The following is a 22,134-nucleotide window of genomic DNA, read 5'->3' as shown; positions in this document are numbered from 1 at the left end:
CCCGTTGTGGCCCCTCAAAGAAAATGTATGACATAAAGCATAAAATTTGAATTGAACAAAAATTATACAATGTAGTGCTTTTGGATAGTAGCCTTATTTTTCTGAGGTTTAATTACACAGAATTTATGATAAATTAAAGTATTTTATTAAATGTCATAAATCTGGACTGCCTGGCACAATCTTGAAGCCCCCCAGGGGGCCCCGGACCCCAATTGAAAACCACTGCTCTGTGGCAATCATTGAGTGGCAGGAAATATAAACAAATATTACTAGTTTGACAGGATATATGCTTTGAAATTAATTTTATATAGAAATATATACAACATATCCATTGGACTTGCTAATTACAATGAATTCAAATCAAGTTTTAATTTAAAGGTCCCGTTCTTTCTGTGTTTTTGAAGCTGCGCAATATAACTTGTGTTTGAAGTGTAAAAAAATGTTTCACGTGTAAAAAAAGCAGCATTTTCCACACAATTTACTTACCTGCTTGGCACTGTGTCACTGTCCTAAAAACTGGCTGATGTCTGTCTTGTTTTATGAAGTCCCTCCTTCAGATATACGTAACGAGTTCTGATTGTGTAGTTTGTAGTGTGTGATTCGACATTAGCTTAGCTTGCCGTTAGCTTAGCTGGCGACTGACGTATTTCTGTGGGCGGAGTTTTTAGTCAAAAAACTGTTCTACTGACGTCATTAAAGCAGGAAGTAGAGGGCTGTAATCCAAACCGGCCGTTCACTGTAGGCTTTAACCCTAATAAGACCCTTGGGGTCAATCTACCCCCAAGCCACTTTTCTTTAGTTTAAAAACATGGTTCCCTTCATCTCAGTGGAATAAGATTTTGACACTTATCTGTCAAGATTCATATATAAAAAAACTGGGCTTGATTTGGTCGTTCTAAAGAGGCGTAAAAAATCTCTTAATTAGTCCCTTTGGGGGTAAAAATGACCCCAATTGAAATGAATGGGAAGTGCAAAAAACTAACATTTTTTCTTTTTATTTGTCAAAAAAAAATCAATGCATCCAGAATAAATCTGAAAATTTTAACACAGAAAGGTAGGCCTGGTACTAGAGCACAAATGTTACACAGAAAATACATACTCAATCACGCACACGCACAAACACACGACTGACACAGAGAGCATTTCTTATAGAATTTGGCAAAAAACAGACACAGACACAAAACAAAGATGTAAAATACTCACACAGGTGTACACACACACACACACACACACACATGTGCGCACATACACACGCACACACACACACACAATGTGCGCACATACACACACACATAAAGACAAAGTCACTCACAAACACACACACACACACACACACACACACACTTACATACAGTCAAATTTCTGTGGCATTTTGTAAAAACAGACATTTCAAAATGCATCAAAAACTACAAAAAATTATACTATTTGAAATAATTTTTATTTTTAATGTCCTTTCTAATGTTTATATAAACATAAATTCACAAAATGTATCATAGTGATGTTGAGCAGTTGGCCACATTCAGTGATGAATAGGTTTCTATGGGTCTCTGCTGGTCGAAGTGATTTATTTCCTAAACTGTAACCATAAAACTGTTTTTTTCTAAACACTAAATGGCTGAATTCAACACATAACATCTAGATCAATATATAAAAACAATTAAAATCAAATTTAGATAATAATTTATGTCAATTTTTCATAAAAAATTGATATTTTTCAGGCAAGCTAATGGTGTAGGTCTTATGAGGGTTAAAAGGCGAATTCTGTTAAAGAAAACATATCGCCTGGCAGTAAACGGGTTTTCATTTTACAGGTATTATTTATGCTATTATAGCAACATTACACACTAACTAGGGTTTAAAAAATGGGATCAGAAAGAACGTGACCTCTGAATATAAACCAAATTTGGTAAACCTCAGGTCAGTAACTCAAATGATAGCTCTTGTCATCATTATTCAGTCCTTAAATTGAAAGAATAGGCTTTGGTTATGTATACCTCTGCTTTACCATCATTACGTACAACCAGTCGAGACTAAAGGACTTGTGAAATCCATGCGTGTAAAGCAGAAAATGAATGGATTCCTGTGAAAATGTAACGGTCCTTTGATCCATAGCTTTTGATTTCATGTGTACAGTAAGATCTGTCCAAAGCTCACACTCTGGGCAACTGTACAATACACCGACAAGCTGAACGACCCCTGAATTGAACTTTTAAATAAATATTTCTGTGGTGTCTGGAACTAAAACAAGACCAAAATCAACAGATTTCCACAGAGTTGCACCTTTTTCCTGCTTCTTCTCGATTCCAAAACGAGGAGTTTTACTATTTGTATTGGGCTCTATGTGTTGATACAGTGGGAGCAGTTGACCATTGGACGACTGCAAAATAGGATCAAACCAAAGGAACGATGAAAAATATGCCTTAGTCTTCTTGAAGCTTGGGCGTGGAGAAAGACTTGAGAGCAAAACATGAATCGTGTGGTCAGGATTTTAGGACGACATAGGCCAGACCACTCTGAATATTCCCATATTCCTTATGCTAACTGCTGACTGATAAAATGTGTCATAACACCGGTCTTAAAAACATCATTGTACATAACTGAAATGCAAATGCTTCTCTAAAATGCACATTAAAATGGGCACCGTGAAGGCAATTCTTTTACTAAGACTTGGCTCACTGTCAAAAATAAATGTACAAAGCTGTCACTGGGGCAGTACCCTAAAAAAGGTCCTAATATGTACCATTTAGGTACAAACATGTATCTTTGAACTGCCAATATGTACCTTTGAAGTACTAACATGCACTTTTTGGGTACAAAGGTGTCCATTTTAAAAGGGTACTGTCCCAGTGACAACTTTTGTACTTTTATTTCTGTAAAACTATTTGCCCATTGGATACAATTGTAGCTTATTCTTCAAAAAAAAAATTGTAATTGTAAACGATTTTGCTTCTTCGTCAATATAGTGAATACTAATAAAAAATGTTTTAAATTAGTGCTGGGCAAAGTCTAATGGCACACAAAATTAAAGTGATTTTTTGCATAGTTTATGAGTGTGTGCTGTGTGTAATTATTATGTATATATAAATACACATACATTAATGTACGTATTTAAGAAACATTTACATGTGTATATATATTTATTTATATTTTATATACTTTATATGATATATAAATAAATTTATATATATATATATATATATATATATATATATATATATATATATATATATATATTTCGTTTCAAAACGAGAGAAATCAATTTTTTAACATTTTTGTCAATACATGTTTATTATTATGTTATCATGTTATTATTTTGTTTTTTGCGCTAATTAGCTGTATTTTTTAAGTTATGAAGGTTTAAATCAAAACTAACCAACTGCAGTTGATTTGATGTTAATTGGAATGCACAACCAAAAAACAAGATTTCTGAACAATTAAAAAAACAGAATTATATAAACATTTCTGAAATGAATATATGTATGTGTGTGTGGTTAAATATACATAATAATTACACATAGTACACACTTTTATTTTGTATGCGATTAATCTTAGCCCAGCACTATTTTAAATCTTTCATTATTTTAAAATAGAGCCAAGTCAAAGTGTAACTAAGTGTTACAACAAAAAAACACCAATTTCAGTCAATGTTTCATATACTAAATGTCACAGTCACCCAAATGAACTTATTGCAAGGGTTTTTTAACCAAAACATGACCAACCATACCAAAAGCTAATTCCCTCATTGGGTAAAATATTCAAAACTTTTGAAAAAAAACCCTGCCTTTATATGCAATACCTATGTAAACACAAGAATCCACATGTATATAGCATTGTCATAGGATGCCAACAATCCTGTGTCAGTTAAAGGTGCAGTGTGCAATTTTTAAAATAATTTCTTGACAGAAATGCAAAATAATATACAAAACTATATTTTTAGGGGTGTATAAAGACCTTTTTATAATGAACCGTTATGTTTTTATTACATTAGAATGAGACGTTTTTATCTACATACACGAGGGTCCCCTTACGTGGAAGTCGCCATTTTGTTCCGCCATGTTTCTACAGAAGCCCTTAATGGACAAATTTTTCTACTAAGTTGTCTTCGATTGATGACATTTTTCTGGTAGTGGCTATCGTAGCTTCTCTATGCGTTTCAAAAGCGATGGGTGAGCAGTGGACTGAGCCATTGGTTGCAATTCGCAACCTTACCACTAGATGCTGCTAAAATTTACACACTGCACCTTTAACATTACAACCAACATAACTTAGAAAAATCGAATATGTGAATATATTACATTTTAGCCACTGACAAAACATTTCAGAAACGATGTTGATGCAGAACAAGAGTTTTGTGCTTCTGTGTTCAGTGGTAGTCACCGTTGCAACAAATCCATCTTAGCAAATCTGTCATTCCCATTTGACAGTTGTAGAAAAATAGGCACACCGGTCAATCAACATAAATTTTTCCTCTCAGGAAAGTCAGTTGTAGATACTAACTAAATTATTGCATGTACTCTACATACTCAAGTGTTCAGGTAGTCGTTTAGCAAGTACGGCCTGGTGCAGTTTATAGGACTAACATTCAGTCTGTTAGTCACTGATGTCTGGGTTCTATGGGCACTTTGACAGTCTTAATCTCTGCTATATGGGAAGACTTCTGGATGATACAGCTGGTGGTTCCTGGTACGGCATTCTGCTTTCCTTGGGCCAGGTTTGTCAGAGCCATCGCAGCATGAAGCTCTTTCCAGCAGGTCTTAGTGTTTCCATGTTCACAACCTTTACAGGTACAACTGTTGTCAATTTGAAAGGAAACGGTTAATTTGGGATTTACATCGTTAATGTTCATGAGAAAACGTACACAATATAATAAATTCAATATAGAAATGTTTACCTCTCACTCAGGCGTGTGCCACAGTCCAACGTCACTGAAAACACATTATGGTACAGTTTCATCAAATGAGGTATAAACTGAATATGTATACAACAGGTTTCCCACACCTTAGTTAACTTCAAATTCAAGGACCTTTCAAGGACTCTCCAGGTCCAATACCCTCAAATTCAAGGATTAATGTGGGGACACATTTTAAGATACATTGTTACAGTTCCATTTCGAGGGAACTTGCGCTGCGTCACTGCAGTGACAGTTTGAGGACGCCTCCAGGGGTCAGTGCGTCTGAATGTGTATATCAAATTCAACTAATGGTGAGGCTTAACGACAAAGACAGGGTGACACGGGAGCAAGGAAGTACATCTCTATCTGAAATATTGCCAAAGACGGTGTTACAGGGACGCAGGAAGTATGGCAAGGGAGACGCAGTGTCTCGTTCCCTTCTCAGGGAACAACAGTTATATACATAACCCGAGACGTTTTCAACTATGCAAAAAAGCATTTTGGTATGAATCAACATTTGCATACAGAAGATATAAGCATTTAAAGCGAACAGTTTAGCACGTGTGCTTAAAAAGTCTAGAATTTATGATATTATCCTACACAACACAGGGAATAATTTAGATTTTTTTCTAGAAAAAATCTTGCATAAAATAGATTCAAGCACTTTTAATGCCTGTATCCATGTATGTATATTTTCAAAAACTTCCCAGGGCCTTGATTTTTTAAAATTTGTTGACAGTGAGGAGTTGCTATAAACCATAAAAATAAAGTTGAATTGAATTGTAAACTCAAGTTGATTAAAAAAGTCGTTTTTAAAAGAGTCACCAAAGTTAGCAGATCTGCAAATATAATGTCCCCGAGCTACTTTTTATTTACATTGAAGAAACCAATGTGTAAATATGTTTTCACGAGTGCATTTCAAGTGTGCATGTACATGGGTGAATAAGTGGGTGTCTGGTGAGCTTAGAGGAGAAAGTGGAGCCACATTCATGCGCTCCAGGCCAGAACAAATGCAATTACACTTCTTCTGCGCTCTTGAGATGGAAAAAGCATATCTGCTGTGTGTCAGAGACAGATACTTTATTCCACCACTCTGCGACTCATTTGCATTTTTTAAATTATTGCACTTTCTTTTGTGCATATTTCTTTTTACTTTTTTCCTATATGCAACTGCCAATTTAAATGGCAGTGCCATAGGCAACTAAACATCTGTCTTGTAGGTAGAGGAAATAAAAAGCAAACGTGCTTATAAAGCTGATCTAAAGAAAAATTGAATATTAAAATAGGGATATTATACTAATGTATTCTGTAAATGGTAAAAAAAAATCATGAAGTTTGACATACGTGTGCCATCATTCATCCAATTCTTCTTCCGTGCACTTCGAGGACTTCAATGTGGCATTTAATAGATTTTGCTATTCAACTGGTATTTCTGATTGGCCTAAAGTGGAGATTAAGCTGATTTGAAGCGTTTTGCATCTGAGCTCTTCAATTATTTATCATCTAAACGCTAAGGGTGGGTTGCACCAACAAGGATTAAATTAAGCAGAGTTTAGAGCTAATCTAGGGTTTGTTGATCTCAGTTTAATTTTAATTCGAGTTGTGTTGCACCATTTAAATTTAAACGCAGATTAACAAATCTGAGATTAAAACTTTAAACTATATTAAATCCTTCATCTGCGTTTTATTTTGTCCGCCATGTTGAATTTTCTGGTGTAATTAAACAGCAACAATGTTGACGTTGTCATTCAAAAAGGAAAGAAACAGTTTATGCAAGCAAAGGTAATGTCATTTTTGTATTATAAATCACCTACATACACCGGTAGGCTAATCTAAAGGTCTGATTCAAATAAAAACATTTGACAATCTTTTAAACAATTAACAGATCAAGAAATATTGTGACAGGAAATATTGCAAAGCTCAGATATTGTGATATAATGAACAAGATGTGTCGACGCATTTGTCATGAAGCGCCACCGTGTGTCCGTTCATTCACTGTCCTTCGTCTGACTGGAGCGCGTGTGACAGAGGAGCACATACGAACATCGGTAGCTGTCACCGGTGATGTTAATAATCTTTTTAAGCCGCCAAACTCACTGTGTTGAGACGTTATAATAAACCCATCTTTGAATAACCCCACCATGTTCGCGGTATGTGTTTCTAATCATTTAGCCAGACATTTAATTGTAAAAACCATATTTAAACCTCCTCATATGCAAGTTTAAAGTTAATCCCTGACTGAGATTTAAAACAGAGTTTAAAGTAATGGAGCAACAGGATTAAAGATGATCTAGATTTACTGTAAGATTTAAACCTGGATCAAAATGTTTATTTTTAAACAGGTTTAAAGTTTGGTGCAACGGAATTATTAAATAAGCTTTGATTTAAACCAGATTTATGCCTAATCCTGGTTGGTGCAACCCACCCTAAGAATGTTTGACATTGCCATCAATGCAAAATGAATGACAGGAAAAATGTTTTGTTAGATTGGAGAGCACAGTTCAAACTAACTGAGATTGATAAAAAATGATATCAAATCAACATTTTATTTTACTTTAACTTAACAAATTAAGTTAAACAATTTCAAGTTGTCAATTTATCAAGTCAAAACTTAAAAAAGTAAGTTGTTTAAAACTTATGCTGCATCTTTTTATAAGACAAATCATGGACCATGGACCAACGTGATGCCCAGCCAATGTTAGACCAACGACCACCAGCTGCCGCCATCTAATCTACTTATCAGTATGTTATATCTTATATATCTTATATGTTTTAATCCCCATAAAACTGTAAAAAATCTTACCTATTATATAATATATCCTATGTCTGGCTCTGTCCCAAGGTTTTTTCCCCTCCTAGGACTTTTCGCCCACAGGGTTTTCTCCTAGGGTTGTTTTTCAATCCCTGGGGAGTCTGCTGACATTGGTTTAACTTAGCACCCTCTTACATATGTTACATTATTACTACGCTCGCTAGTAGTTAATCTTAACCGCTGTATTCTGCTGCTTATGTTTTATGATTTTTCTGTGTTTTTCCTCCATCTATTAATGTAAAGCTGCTTTAAAACAATTAAACAATTGTGAAAAGCGCTATCTAAATAAAATTGAATAATATAGCCTACACGTATGTTCACAGTCATCTTTTGGAGTTTAAATGAATAACATCCATTGTTTTGCATATCAACATGATATGAAATGAACCTGCCTCTCTATTTGCTCAAAGCCTTCGGATCAGTAAGAAAAAATCTCCCTTATGGGAACTACGAGAGGAAAATTGGACGACAAGCACACAAAACACTTTTTTCAAAATTCTTTGCCTAAAACATCTCCAACTCAGATTTCTCAAACAGCAGCTGTGCCAAGAACTACTATAAGCCATTAATAAATCATGTGGCCCCATTTCCTTTGTGCTACTGGTTGTTTCTTGTCTTTATTTATTCACTTTTATTGGTTTAATTTAATTAATTAGAAAAACATCATTTGCTTTGGTTTGGTTAAAGACATGATTATAAACCAAAACACACAGACTGTAAAATGAGATCACAAATATTAAGCCTATATGTAAATAAACAAGGCTGTGCTTTTCAAGCAAATGTGGCTTTTGATTGAATTTAAATGGATATATTAAATTAAATACCTTCATCTTTTGAAAATATTTAAGATGTGGCAATACAATCTAGGCGGCAAGCATTTCACATGTTGGTTTTACTTAAAGAAATCAAACATTCAACAATTTAAAGAACCGGTTTTCTTCTGAGACAAAAACAAGGACCGACTTATTTTCACACACTCCTAAAAACACCCTGTTTTGTAAGTCAACACTGAACTTACTGCCTCCAGCTGTGACCTCAGTAATAGCCAAAGGCTTTTTAAATATACTCTTGTGTCTTTTAAAAGTCTTTCACAGTCTACTGTGCACCATTCTCACAGCTATCAGTGGCTGAACATATGAGCCATTTTAAACAGCATAATGGAGTTATGATGTAAAAATATTGACTTTTTCTTTTATGAGATTGATGTGAAGTGGATTTTCATCTTGAGGTCACAGACACATTTCACTAAAACAATGGCATTTACCATAGACAGCATAATATAAAATGAGTGAAGGAGAATATGTACAGCAAATCATACAGCACAAGAATCAACAATGAAAGTTTCAATGATGCTGCTGTCCCGCTTCAGTTATTTATTTATAATTCATCGTTTTTTTACTCTTGTGTTTTTACAAACCTGTATACATTTCTTTGTTCTGATGAACACGATATTTTGAGGAATGTTTGAAACCAAACTGATCATAAGCCCCATTCACTTCCATAGTAAGGATGAAAAGAATGCTATGGAAGTGAATGGGGCTCATGAGTGGTTTGGTTACAAACATTCCTCAAAATATCTTCCTTCGTGTTCATCAGAACAAAAAAATTATACAGGTTTGTAACAACATAGTGAGTAAATGATGCCAGAATTTTGAACCATCCCTTTAACTTTCCAGCTCACGTGTACCTCCAGCCCTGTGTCCAGAATAAAATGTTATTGCTCAGAGGTTCTTCTTTCATACTTTAGCTCATGAGACTTAAAGTCGCCATGAAACGGAAGTAGCGATTGCCTTATCCTCTTATGGAACGGCTGAAATTCCACAAGGGGGCGTATTTGTTCCTCAGACGTTGCACAATAAACGTGACATCCAAATATATTCATTATAAATCGTGAATAAAAAGTGAGATTCGAACAAATGTCCGTTAGTGAACTAATTGTATACACTATTTATATCGTAATTCGGTCAGAAACGTCAAGATTGTGAGATAAACAAATCGTTTTGGATTAAAAGGCTTAGATATTCAATTTCCTTGGACTTTTGGGGATTTATGAACAATTTGTTTTGTACAATTTCACCAAAGCGGATAAAGGGAAGATTTTGAAGGTAAGTAAATATCCTAAATCGGCGCCGCCCGGTTCAGGTAACTAACAACTAGATTACAGTTTTATGACTACTAAAATCATATTATGCTTTGTGTGTGCGCTTAATGGAATCCCGAAAGTCTAAGCTTTCCAACGATGTGCCGCATGACCGTATATTTTGAAGATTTAATGCTTCAAAGTTACAATGACGTAATGCAGCCTCACGTGCAAGAGAGGGGGTGTACCGTGTACGGCACAGTGTTCCTTATCAGGTAATTTTCCCTGTGGTGACGTATATCCGAATGAAACGGCTTCTGAAATGAAACAAGGCAGGGCTGGATTTGAATTTGTCCATCGAGATCTGATTGGATCGTTTGAAGTTGGGTCGTGTTGCTAATTGCTAATCATTGCGATCTTCTCCCAGACCCCGCCCACCTGCCATACCATATGACCGGAAGTGAAGAGAGATCGTTTTGAGGAGGGGAGGAGATTTGCATTTTTGATTAAAGATTATGAGCACACACAAATTTTTTAAAAATAATGAAACTCACAGATAACTCATTTGTTAATAATACCACAATATAAAAAAATATATACATAGTTTTTCATTTCAATTTCAGTGCGACTTTAATGCAGTTTCCTTATATACCTGTCTCTCAGATGTTTCTCTTTAGGGAACATTTCACAAGACTTTTTTAAGATGTCAAATAAACATTTGGTGTCCCCAGAGTACATGTGAAGTTTTAGCTCAAATAGATAATTTCTTATAACCTGGTAAAATGGTCACTTTTTAGTTGTGAGCAAAAATGTGCGGTTTTGGGTGTGTCCTTTTAAATGCAGATGAGCTGATCTCTGCACTACACACTGAAAAAAAATGATTCATTCAATTTACTCAATTTTTTAAGGTTAGTGGTCAATCAATTTATTTAAGCTACATTTAAACAAAAAAAAATTATAAAACAAAGCAAAACAAAAAAACTTTTGTTTAAAGCTTAAATAAATTGATTGTGACCACTTACCTTAAAGGAATACTCATTTTCAATATTAAACTATGTTATTACCTTAACTAAGAAGAGTTGATACATCCCTCTATCATCTGTGTGCGTGCACGTAAGTGCTGGAGCGCGCTGTGACACTTCGATAGCATTTAGCTTAGCCCCATTCATTCAATGGTACCAATCAGAGATAAAGTTAGAAGTGACCAAACACATCAACGTTTTTCCTATTTAAGACGAGTAGTTATACGAGCAAGTTTGGTGGTACAAAATAAAACGTAGCGCTTTTCTAAGCGGATTTAAAAGAGGAACTATATTTTATGGCGTAATAGCACTTTTGGGAGTACTTCGACTCGGCGCAGTAACACCCTCCCTCTCCCATTATGAGAGGGAGAAGGGGAGCGGACTTTTCAGGCGAGTCGAAGTATACACTGAAAAAAAATATTCATTGAATTTAATCAATTTCTTTAAGGTAAGTTGTTGCAATCAATTTATTTAAAGTACATTTAAACAAAAAAGATTAGTAAAGTAAAATAAAATATAAAACTTTTGTTTAAATGTAGCTTAAAAAATTGATTGCAACCACTCACCTTAAAAAATGTATTAAATTCAATGAATCATTTTTTTCAGTGATATATATATATATATATATATTTGAAAATTAGCCAATATATTACATTGAGAGGCAAATACATTAAAATCAAGTTATAATAAGATTAGGGTTGCAAAATTATGGGAATTTTGAAAACATTCCATTGAAATTACACAGGAATATATGGGAATTGTGGCAGACTGATGAAAACGAGGAAGCAAATGTTTGTATGTGATACAGTTTGTAAGTTTCTAACTATATTTCCAAAATTCCTGAGCTTTGCAATCCTAAATAAGATGCACACAGACCTCAACACACAAGCCTGTAACAGTACTAACAATACTAATAACTAATAAGTAATAAGAAAATATTACTGTAAGCCCATAACACCACCAAATCTTTATAGCAACTCCATTTCTTAAAGCTGCATTGCTGAGAATTCGCAAACGATTTTTCAATGTAAAATTGTTTGTTCAAATGACTCTGTTTGGAAGGCTGGGACAATATTTGGACATGTTTTAGACAAATACTTAGGTCAACAAAATAATATTGGTTAGCAGCATGTTTACAGTATTCCTGTTCAGATTATACAATAGAGGCTGATGCCTCATGGTAAAAAATTATGCCTCTTTTGTGGATTGCAAAACATGCAAGATAACACCTGTTATGTACTGTATCATCTTCTAACTGTGACCAGTGCTGTTATTTAAATGTTAACATTGTTTTGTTGCCTGTCTGACTGGAAAATATGAAGCTGCATGTTGCGCTGCACTAGTGCAGTCCTCTTAATAATAAAATCCAGAACATTCCTTAACTTTCCCAGTATTATCCAAAAGGGCACAGAGGCAAAACAAACAGAGACTTCAACATCATGAAAAGTTGAAGTGGAATTATGTTAATGATGTATTAGACTCAATTTCTTTGGAAACACTGGAAAGCATTTGCTTTCATGGGACATCAGCAGGTGTTCCTATAGACTATAAGAGAACCGAGTCCAAGTACTTTCCATTAACCAAACTATGAAGGAAACCAAAGCTTTACATTCATCTTCATTAACTTTAATAAGATCCACTGCAATTATTTTACCTTGCTCCTGGTTATATTGTTTTAACACAAAAGATCACGAATTTTAAGTGTTAACATACATTCAGGATAGTCTGCGAGCTAGTCAGAGCAATCTGAGCAGTGAATAAATACTAAGTCGTTCATTTACATTGCATCAGAAAAGTAATTTGTACCAATTTAGCCCCATGAGTTTTAATGACAGGAAATGACTGGCCCATAATATATAATTTTGCATTACTAAAATGATTCAAAGGAGACTTGTGGCATCCCTTACCTGTACGATAGGTGAAGTTAGCTTCAGCATCTGATGATGAAGGTGAGAGTAAATCATCTTCATACTCGTTGGAGCTAAATGATCCGGAATGATTCCTCTTCCGAACGTTTTCGGAAGCCATTACATGGCGAAGGGAATCGTTTAGATAGCGGTTCAACAAACTGTTCTTGTATTTTGGTGGAGAGACGTGGTCATCACAAACCGAGGGGTCTGCACTTTGTCCCACCCCTTTGCCACGGCTGTCCTGAATAACACCCTTGTGTGACGGTCGAGTAAAGTCTGATTCACCGGCTTGCATTAGCAAAGGGCTCTCCCCATCTGTAGAACAAAGATTTATATAGATGAAAAGACTTTGACTAATAATTAATTTCTTTACTGTGGCTTTGATTTTTTATTAGAGAAACAGATACACCGATAGTCAAGAGCCAGTGGAGCCGCAGAACTTTTTTATTAGTGTTTATAAAGCTTCTAGGATACACCTCATAAAGTTGGTTAGGAGGACACAGCCAAAAAGGTTACATAAAAGTAATTTAGGCAAAGCCTGACTACTAAAATGTTACATTGTTTGTTTTTTGGTCCTTGCATAATTCTTTACATAATATTTGTAGTAAAAGCCAACAAAACATTGTATGGGTCAAAAGTAAAGATCATTTTCCATAAAGATATTTTTTTGTAAATTTCCTACCACAAATATAACTTAAAAGGCAATTTTCTTAATATTTAAATTAGGGCTGTCAAAAGATTAATCGCAATTAATCGCATACAAAATAAAAGTTTGTATTTGCATAAAACAGGGACATATGTGTGTGTGTGAATTGTGTGTAATTATTTTGTATATATAAATAAACATTTACATTTGATTTAGATTTTTATATATTTTATTTTATAAATATATACATAAATAAAATGTGTTTGAAATTTCTTAAATGTTTGTGTGTGTTTATGTATGATGAGTTTTGTTGCAAAACAAGATAAATCCGTTTTTAATATTTTTGTCAAAACATGTTTATTATTATGTTATCATGTTATTATTTTGTTTTATGGTGCTACTTAGCTGTATTTTTTAAGTTATGAAGGTTTAAATCAAAACAAACCAGCTGCAGTTGAATTGATATTAATTGGAATGCACAACAAAAAAATGAGATTTTTGAAAAATAAAAAAAAGGAGTTATCTTGTTTTGCAACGAAACTCTTCATATACATAATAATTACACACAATACACACGCAAATATATTATGCAAACACAAACTTTTATTTTGTATGCGATTAATCGCAATTAATCTTTTGACAGCCCTAATTTACAGTTTTTGCACCCTCACATTCCAGATTTTCAAAAAGTTGTATCTCGGCCAAATATTATCCTATCCTAAAAAAACATAATGGAAAGCTTATTTATTTCTTTCACATGAAAGATCATTATGATTGTCCAGGGTCACAAATATACTGTATTTTTCTGGACTATAAGTCCCTCTGGAGTATAAGTCACATCAGTGAAAAAAATGCGTCATGACTATAAGTCGCATTTATTTAAAAAATTTTGGGCATTTTGTTTGTTAAGTCTTTCTCCGTTGTCTTTAAGTTAATGTTTCAGTTAACAGATTTTTTCAGGGGTAGGCTACAGGAGCAACATATAGCCCCCTCTTATGGCTGTAGACGGTAATGTTTTCTTTTGGTTCATGTTAGTCAGTATGAATTAATTTTGACATATAAGTCGCACCTGACTATAAGTCGCAAGACTAGCCAAACTATGAAAAAAAGTGCGACTTATAGTCCGGAATGCGGTACATGAAATGTACAGTACTGTGCAAAAGTCTTAGGCCATCACCAACAGACTTGGCGTTGTTGTTTTAGAAGTTTTAATGTCCATCCATATTTATTTTTCAATCTATTTTATTAAGATAAAAACAGAAAATACAAGAAATATGTACAAAAAAATAATAATTCAGGACTAAATGGAGTCTTTAGGCATCGTTAATGTTTAGTGTGACCTCTCTTGGCACTGAACACATCTTGAGCGTTTTTGAGGAGAATGAAGTAAAAAATTTCTTTAAAATTAGAAATTAGTACTTAATTTCATTTAGGTTTAAGAGATCCTGCAGTTTCCTCCTATTGCTCAAGTGGAAGGGGACTTGACACATTTTTCTTATTATTCCTGTATTTTCTGGATGTATTCCATTAAAGAAACTGGGAAATAATTATACATGATCACTATAACATTGCAAAAACAACAAATCTAATTCTAGCATGGTGGCCTCAGATTTTTGCACAGTACTGTATATTATACAAAATGAGAAGTGACTTTATGTGTCATCTCAAAACCAATAATCCATACCGTCTGATGTCGTGTCATCACTGCTAATGCTGAGTCTCTCTGCGTTGCCTTGTACATATTTGTTGTAAAGTTTAATGCGTAGAGCCCAGCTTAAGTCAGGCTGTCGAACTGTGTTCTTGAGCCTACGTCTTGCATTCGCAAACCAGTTTGAGACCTAAAAAACACAAAAAGCACAACTGTTTTATTGGGGGACACTTATTAGTTTATCTTTATTGCAGTTTCACGATTAATGGTTTAATGCGATAGTCAAAATGATGCAATACACAGTCACACTGTTCTTTTTCAGGCAAACTTTGGAAATGATCTGGATTTCTGCATGAGCTGTTTCTAAAATTATATCAGACTTTTCATCTATGTCACATTATTAAATACAGACAGCATTGTTTAACAAACAACACGTGCTTGAACTGGCAGTGCTATTGCCTTCTTAAAGCAATGGTTCACATTTTAAATCCCTGATTAAGAAAGGTTGTAGCCCTCAAGAATACTGGAAATAGGTGAGGTGGGCGGAGCATTCCAGCTATTTACATTGACCTGTTCAAAGCCTGCTCTTCACGAGGGGATTATGCTCATTTGCAATATAAATCAATCAACACAGATGTCAGAGGGCTTCAGGAAGAGATCTGTTGATGTTAATGAGACTAGACTGGTTACGCAAAAATTTCCAGACTTGGCTCTCCATCAGTCTATAATCACTGTGATAGTTTACAAATGAAAGAAATTCAGTGCAATTGATACTCTTAGGACTGAATGTCCTGCAAAAATACTTATTAGATAACATGCAAGGCTATTGTGATAGTTAGATCTGCAAGCATCTTCTGCACTTGATAACGTCCAGTATGTGTTTATGAACCTGTGTCACTTTTTTAAAAGAGATCCTGATCCTCTACAGCACTACTGGAACATTGATCAATAGACCGATAAGATAAAGGCTGAATATCTTGATAGTTGTACAGTGCCATATGTTTGGAAAATACTAAACGCTGCATGCCAACACTAAAACCTCTTTCCATCTGTGAAGCTTGATGGAGGGAACATGATGTTGTTGATGCTGATTAGATTTTTTTCTGGGCCTGGAGAGTTTACAATCATTTATGGACCAATGAATTCCAAGTCGAACCAACAAATAACATAATGTCAAGTCATCTGCCCCGAAAGCAGATGGTTTATACAACATGACAGAGGAATTTCCTCTCTAACTGGGATGCGGGTCACAGTTAGAGTGACAGAAAACATTTGGTTGAAATTATATGCAACGTGCACATTCGCACGTCACAAAATTTAGGGGTTTACATCTTTTCCTGTTTTTGACCAATGAATATACAAACATTTACATTGTTCCACAGCAAAATCACCAGCGTTAAATGTACACTGCTGGTCTATATATGATATATATCCAGGTCTGGTGGTGTTATCGCAAAATAAGCCCCAACAGTGTGATACAAGACCCTCCTGATCACGCGGTCAAGACTTATTTCTGCGATAACAAAATATACATTATCCCATACATTACACATACAATATACAGCCACGGATAAAATTAAGAGACCACTTCAAGATTATTTTCATTTTTTTCTAAATTTACTATTAGTAGGTATGTGTTTACGTAAAGTTATTATTTTTGTTTCCTTCTGTCACCTATAGACCGTTTCATCGGACGCACGTGCGCTGACACGATACACGTCTGGATCCGAACTTTACTTCCGGTTTCGTTTTTTTAATGATCTGACTAGTTGCTAAACTGATCTCTTGAACAAATGCCTCGTCAGAAATAACAAATGTTTTGGTTTCTTAGGTAATCTATGTGCTTGTTATATAAATAAACTACGTTTAAAGGACTTTGTTGTTATTTATTCTTAGCGGAGTTTACCGTAAGTTACGTGCGGACCGCGACAGCCGCTTGTTTATGTTGTTACTGCTGAAACCGTCTATACCGATAACATTTCTGCCAAATTCGTACAAAAAAATGTTTTTATTTGCATTTATTTACTTCAAATTGAAATCAGATCTTGAATATTGCAAATAATTGTTGGAATTCAATAGACAATGGTCTGAATGGTGACACTACACATAGAAATGATGAATAGAAAGAAAACTGGAGTGGTCCCCTAATTTTTTCTGTGGCTGTATTTTGCAAATCCAACCCACTAATCCATTTAAAAAACACCTCACCGTGATGTACATTTACATTTTTCATCCAAAGCAACTTACAGTGCATTACAAGGTATTCATTTTATCATTATGTCTGTACACAAGATCGCTTGTTCTGCCAATGTAATGTTGTAGCTGGGCTTCAGAAACAGTAAACTAAAGCAAATCAAATAAGTTACAGCTATCAGGATCTCTGTAATTCAGAGTAAGGAATCGCTTTGATCTCACCTGAACCAGGGTCATGTGCGAGCCTAAAGCCAGCAGAATCTTCTCAGTTTTGGTGGGGTAAGGGTTATCCCTGTGTTTATAAAGCCACTGCTTCAAGGGTCGAGCCATATCCTGCAGGGCCTGCCGTTTGTGCCGTATCTTTCCACCGCTGCTAATGAAAAACACCACAGAGAGCCAAAGATGTAAGACTGGGCCACAAATGTAAACATTTAAGTCACTAAAAAACCCAGATCCTGATTGACCATTAATCTGAATATAACCTGGAACATTTTCCATCAATTACTTTGCGGCTCTAGTTTCTACAAACCTTAACAGAACTACCATACCACTCATCACACTGTATTACCACAATTTATTGTGTTGTCAGTGTACTCCAAACATTGTACATGAGATCAGATGTCGTAAACAAGTGCTGTAGAAGGTAATGAACCTTTTGGCGAAAATAGCAAGGACAAAACATGTTCAAGTGAAATGTTAGTCGTGTCCAAACAGAAATGTAGCACAAAGACCAAAACAATCAGCAGATGTCACTGTGGATCAAGTGCAAGGATTGTACAGTATGTGTGACAACACATATCTTTACATTAAAGAGAAGTAATGCATGAACTGCTAAATGATCGTATTCCTCCACACTGTAAATAATACGCAGCATTTTTGTCAAAGTAGTTTATGTAACTTAAAAAATTAAGTTAAACAATTTCAACTTGATTTTACAAGTTGTCAACTTTCACAAGCCAAAACTTAAAAAGTAAGTTGAATTGACTTGCAAAACCAAGTTTTTTTGCAGTGCATAAGTATACACAATATAAAATTACGCTAGGTGTTTTTATACGTTGTCAGTGCAGCATGTACATAAAAAATTTTCCTATATCAAGTTTAATACAAATACAATTTCAAACTATTCCCAATCTACATGAACACCTTCATCAATATGTTGTTCTTTAGCACCACTACTAAACAATTTTCAAAATCATACAACCATCAACAAACTGATCAACATAATATATTTAATACACATATACATACTATACAAACATTACAACAACTATTGTCTAAATAAAATAAATAAATAAATAAATAAATAAACAAAGCATAAATATGTTTATACTGCACGTTTTAAAATATTTAATAAAATAAAGCCGGTGTCCATTCAGAGTACTGTAGGTTATTGTTATCCACATTAAAAATGAGACTGGTTAAAAGGTCCTACAGTATATAATCAGTCTCGTGCACTGTAATCTTATGTAATGGATCGCAGTCTTACATACCCATTTCTCCTGTGTTTAACAGCTTCGGTGTCATCCATCACTTTGTGGCTTGACAGTAAATCTGTATGTTGTCCATCGATCACCTCTAAATAGTTTCTGCTTGTCCTCTCGACACTTTTTCCGCCATCCTCAAAGCGCAGGTGATCAAACTTACTGAAGACGACCGTGTTCATCGCTGCGCGCGCTTAAATAAATGCCATGTGCCAAAACGATCCTGAAACTCCAAAGAATGCCCGAAATGTTGTCTTATTAATTCCCCTGTGAACGAATGAGAGGTTACTTTTAATTTTTAACCTGATTTTTTCCATCATATTTTTATGTTATTTAGGAAAAAAGTTTAAAACTAACTATAGAGCACTTTAGCGTAAATTAAATAGTATAAAAGCCAAAGAAATGTCCGCACTTACAAATATATCCTGTTAGCTCCTTTTACAACGGCATTATTTTAGTGGTGCCCAGTATCCTCCATCCCTTCTGCTCATATTCAACAGCACCACGCTCAGCTACTGTGAAACTGCGTCTGACTCCCCACTATATCAACCAACACTAGAGAGAATTGCACCCCGGAACCTGAATATCCAGACCCTCTCGAGTTTCCCAGACATTTAACTACAGCCCACAGGTTAACATGAAAATGATGTATGCGTGTTCCCGCATTGCAGGTGAGAGAGTCTGGCGGTCTCGTCTCCGTTTAGCTACTGTGCGCATCTGGCTGTTAGCGGGCTGGACGATCTCCAAACTCAACTCAGGGGAGTTTTCAGGCAGACTTTTTTGACTTATCTTATGGAAAGCATTTTTATTGGTGCGTTGTGGAAACTCATCTCAGCACTGGTAATTAATTAGGACCTTTTGGCTTCGAGCGAAAAGGCAAATGACCCGCTTTTTATCTTAATGTTTCATGCTCTGTGCTGAGGTGAAAAGTTATTTGTGGACTTGATATGTCACATGAAACACGTCTGTTATAGCGATTTAAACTTTGTATTGACCTGGCTAGATGCGTAAAAATTTTGGCCTTTTTCTAAACATGATCAATTAATGCTGCGTGGTAAACATAATTTGATTTTGCAGACATCTTTTGTTCCCTTATGGGTTGAACCCAGGACGTTGGCGTTGCGAACGCAATGCTTTATCCATAGGGACACGTAAATATCAGTCACTTATGCACTATTCGGTGACTTTTTAATGAACGTATTAAAAATTAAACATTTCTTAAATTGTCGGTGCGTGGTTCCATGAAGAACCTAAATGTACACAGAACCTCTCTGTTACACAAAATTTTCTTTGTAGTGGAAAAATGTTATTCACTTTAGACTATAAAAGGGTAAGAAAGAAATGTCAAAACCTTTGTCACAATGAAATTGAAATTGAAAAATTAATTTTTTTTGGAATATTGTGGTATTTTTTTATAAAATGACTTATCTGTGAGCTTCATTATTAAAAAAATGAATGTGCCTCATAATCATTAACCAAAAACGCAAATCTCCTCCCCTCCTCCAAACGACCTTTCATTACTTCCGGTCACAGGTGGGCAGGGCCTGGGAAAAGATCACAGCAATTTGCAAATAGCAACATGACCCAACTTACAACGATCCAATCAATTCTCACTTAACGAAATTCAAGTCCAGCCCTACCTTTTAATTTTATTTCAGAAGCTGTTTCACTCGGATATACGTCATGATAGGGAACAGTGCCAGTCCTAGATGCTGTGGGCCCTAAGCAAACCTATGTGAGGGGCCCCCTGTCAGTGCATTCATAAAACCAATTTTTTTCTGCTTAACCTAGTCAGTTGTTAAAGCTCCCATAACACATGCTGTTTCTGCATATCTGATGTTAATTTGGAGTAGGCTACCCAGTAGTGTCAATTATTTCTCTCCAGCCTGATCTCACAAAATACGTGAAAAAGTCACGCATTATTTTGCTCAGTTTTGCGTGACATTGTCACGTATTTCCACCATATTACGTGCCCCTGCCACGACTTTCTTTTCCGTGACAGTTTCACGTATTGGTTACTCAACTGTTTTTCCTATTTTCTCACAATTGTTGCTTCGGTTTGGGGTTAGAACAACTTTCTGTTACATAAAATGACATCCTTACCCAAACCCAACTCTAACCCTAATGTCAGGTGATGATGGTTTAAAAAGCATATGAAAAAATTGTATAAACCAATACTTTAAGTGACATCCTAACGCAAACAGCAAATCTAACCCCAAACCGAAGCGACAATTGTTTAAAAATAGGAAAAACAGTTGAGTAACCACTACGTGAAACTGTCACGGAAAAGAAAGTCATGGCAGGGGCACGTAATATGGTGGAAATACGTGACAATGTCACGCAAAACTGAGCAAAATAATGCGTGAATATTTCACGTATTTTGTGAGATCAGGTTGTTCTCTCTCTCTGCACTAAATGGCAGTGCTATGGTTGGATAGTGCAGATTAAGAGGCGGTATTATTATCTTATTATAATATTATATTAATAAAATTCCCTTTTGACATCACAAGGGGAGCCATATTTCATGACATATTTTGTTTTGGTTTACCTTTATCACATGTTCTAGGTTGATAGAAGCACTGGGGACCCAATTTTAGCACTTAATCATGAAAAAAGTGAAATTTTCATGATATGTCCCCTTTAATAATAAAATATAGTGTTGAAAATCTACACACAAAAAAAAACAACCGCCATAGGCTTACTTTACTATAGTTTAATTATGATGATTTCCAACTAGATTTAATGCACAAGCGAAGCATTAAAAATAAATGTTATTTTTATGGAAATATATATATTTAAATTATTATGGCTTTAGAGAAATGTAGACTTCCACTAAAGACCTGAGCACAGATGTTCTCAAATAGGGGTGTTTTAGTTTTAGTTTTTCTAATCGCATAGAGCATCCCCATATGACACTTTAAAGCAGACAGCACATTCCTCTCCAGTAGCCCAAGCACATAACATGGCAACATACATCATAAATCCCTTTCTCTCAGCGATAGCCTCGAAACCACATTTGTTGATGTTAGCTACACGAATCCTCCTTATTCACACACAAAAGCAGGAACGGGTTCAGGTTGAGCTGTTCGCTCTTAAGTTGCGCAATACTGAGACAATCTAACAACTTTGCCCATTAAATGAACAGGTTAGGCTAATTTCTTGCTTTTGTACTCAACGCAAATCTCTTTCCATGTCTTATTTTAATTTTATTTAAGACTGCAGTAATTTTCGAAAAATTTCAACACACGACCGAAATCATACCTATCATCCACCTACATCCATATTGCTCAACAGCCAGAAGATGCGTGCGTAGAGCTGTATAGTATTGCACGTAGGCTAAAAAAAGCATCACATTCTGACAGGATTTCTCAGAAGACAGCAAAAACAGCAGGTAATTTGACAGCTCTGGAGTTTTTACGTGTGAGAAAATAACATGGCTTTCTGATTCATG

The 22,134-nt window shown here is 35.2% G+C and overlaps 1 protein-coding gene across 2 annotated transcripts; it reads right to left on the bottom strand.

Moving 5' to 3' along the window:
* Positions 1-3,457: 3,457 nt before the first annotated feature.
* Positions 3,458-19,363, bottom strand: mkxb (mohawk homeobox b). 2 transcript variants are annotated; one of them, XM_055202756.2, is made up of 7 exons: positions 19,100-19,363; positions 18,693-18,950; positions 17,425-17,575; positions 15,046-15,199; positions 12,713-13,030; positions 4,892-4,925; positions 3,458-4,790 (listed from the first exon to the last, which is right to left on the bottom strand). In XM_055202756.2, exons 2-7 carry the CDS (start codon positions 18,863-18,865, stop codon positions 4,595-4,597), a joined length of 1,026 nt encoding a protein of 341 aa, XP_055058731.2. In that variant the 5' UTR covers positions 18,866-18,950; positions 19,100-19,363; the 3' UTR covers positions 3,458-4,594. The 2 variants fall into 2 exon arrangements, with proteins under 2 accessions (XP_055058731.2, XP_055058732.2); XM_055202757.2 differs by having other exon boundaries at positions 17,425-17,572.
* Between the last annotated feature and the right edge of the window lie 2,771 nt (positions 19,364-22,134).

The sequence above is a fragment of the Misgurnus anguillicaudatus genome, chromosome 2, assembly GCF_027580225.2.
Source record: "Misgurnus anguillicaudatus chromosome 2, ASM2758022v2, whole genome shotgun sequence".
NCBI lineage: Eukaryota > Metazoa > Chordata > Actinopteri > Cypriniformes > Cobitidae > Misgurnus > Misgurnus anguillicaudatus.
The sequence above is the reverse complement of the archived record's forward strand: the minus strand, read 5'-3'. Positions and strand labels throughout refer to the sequence as shown.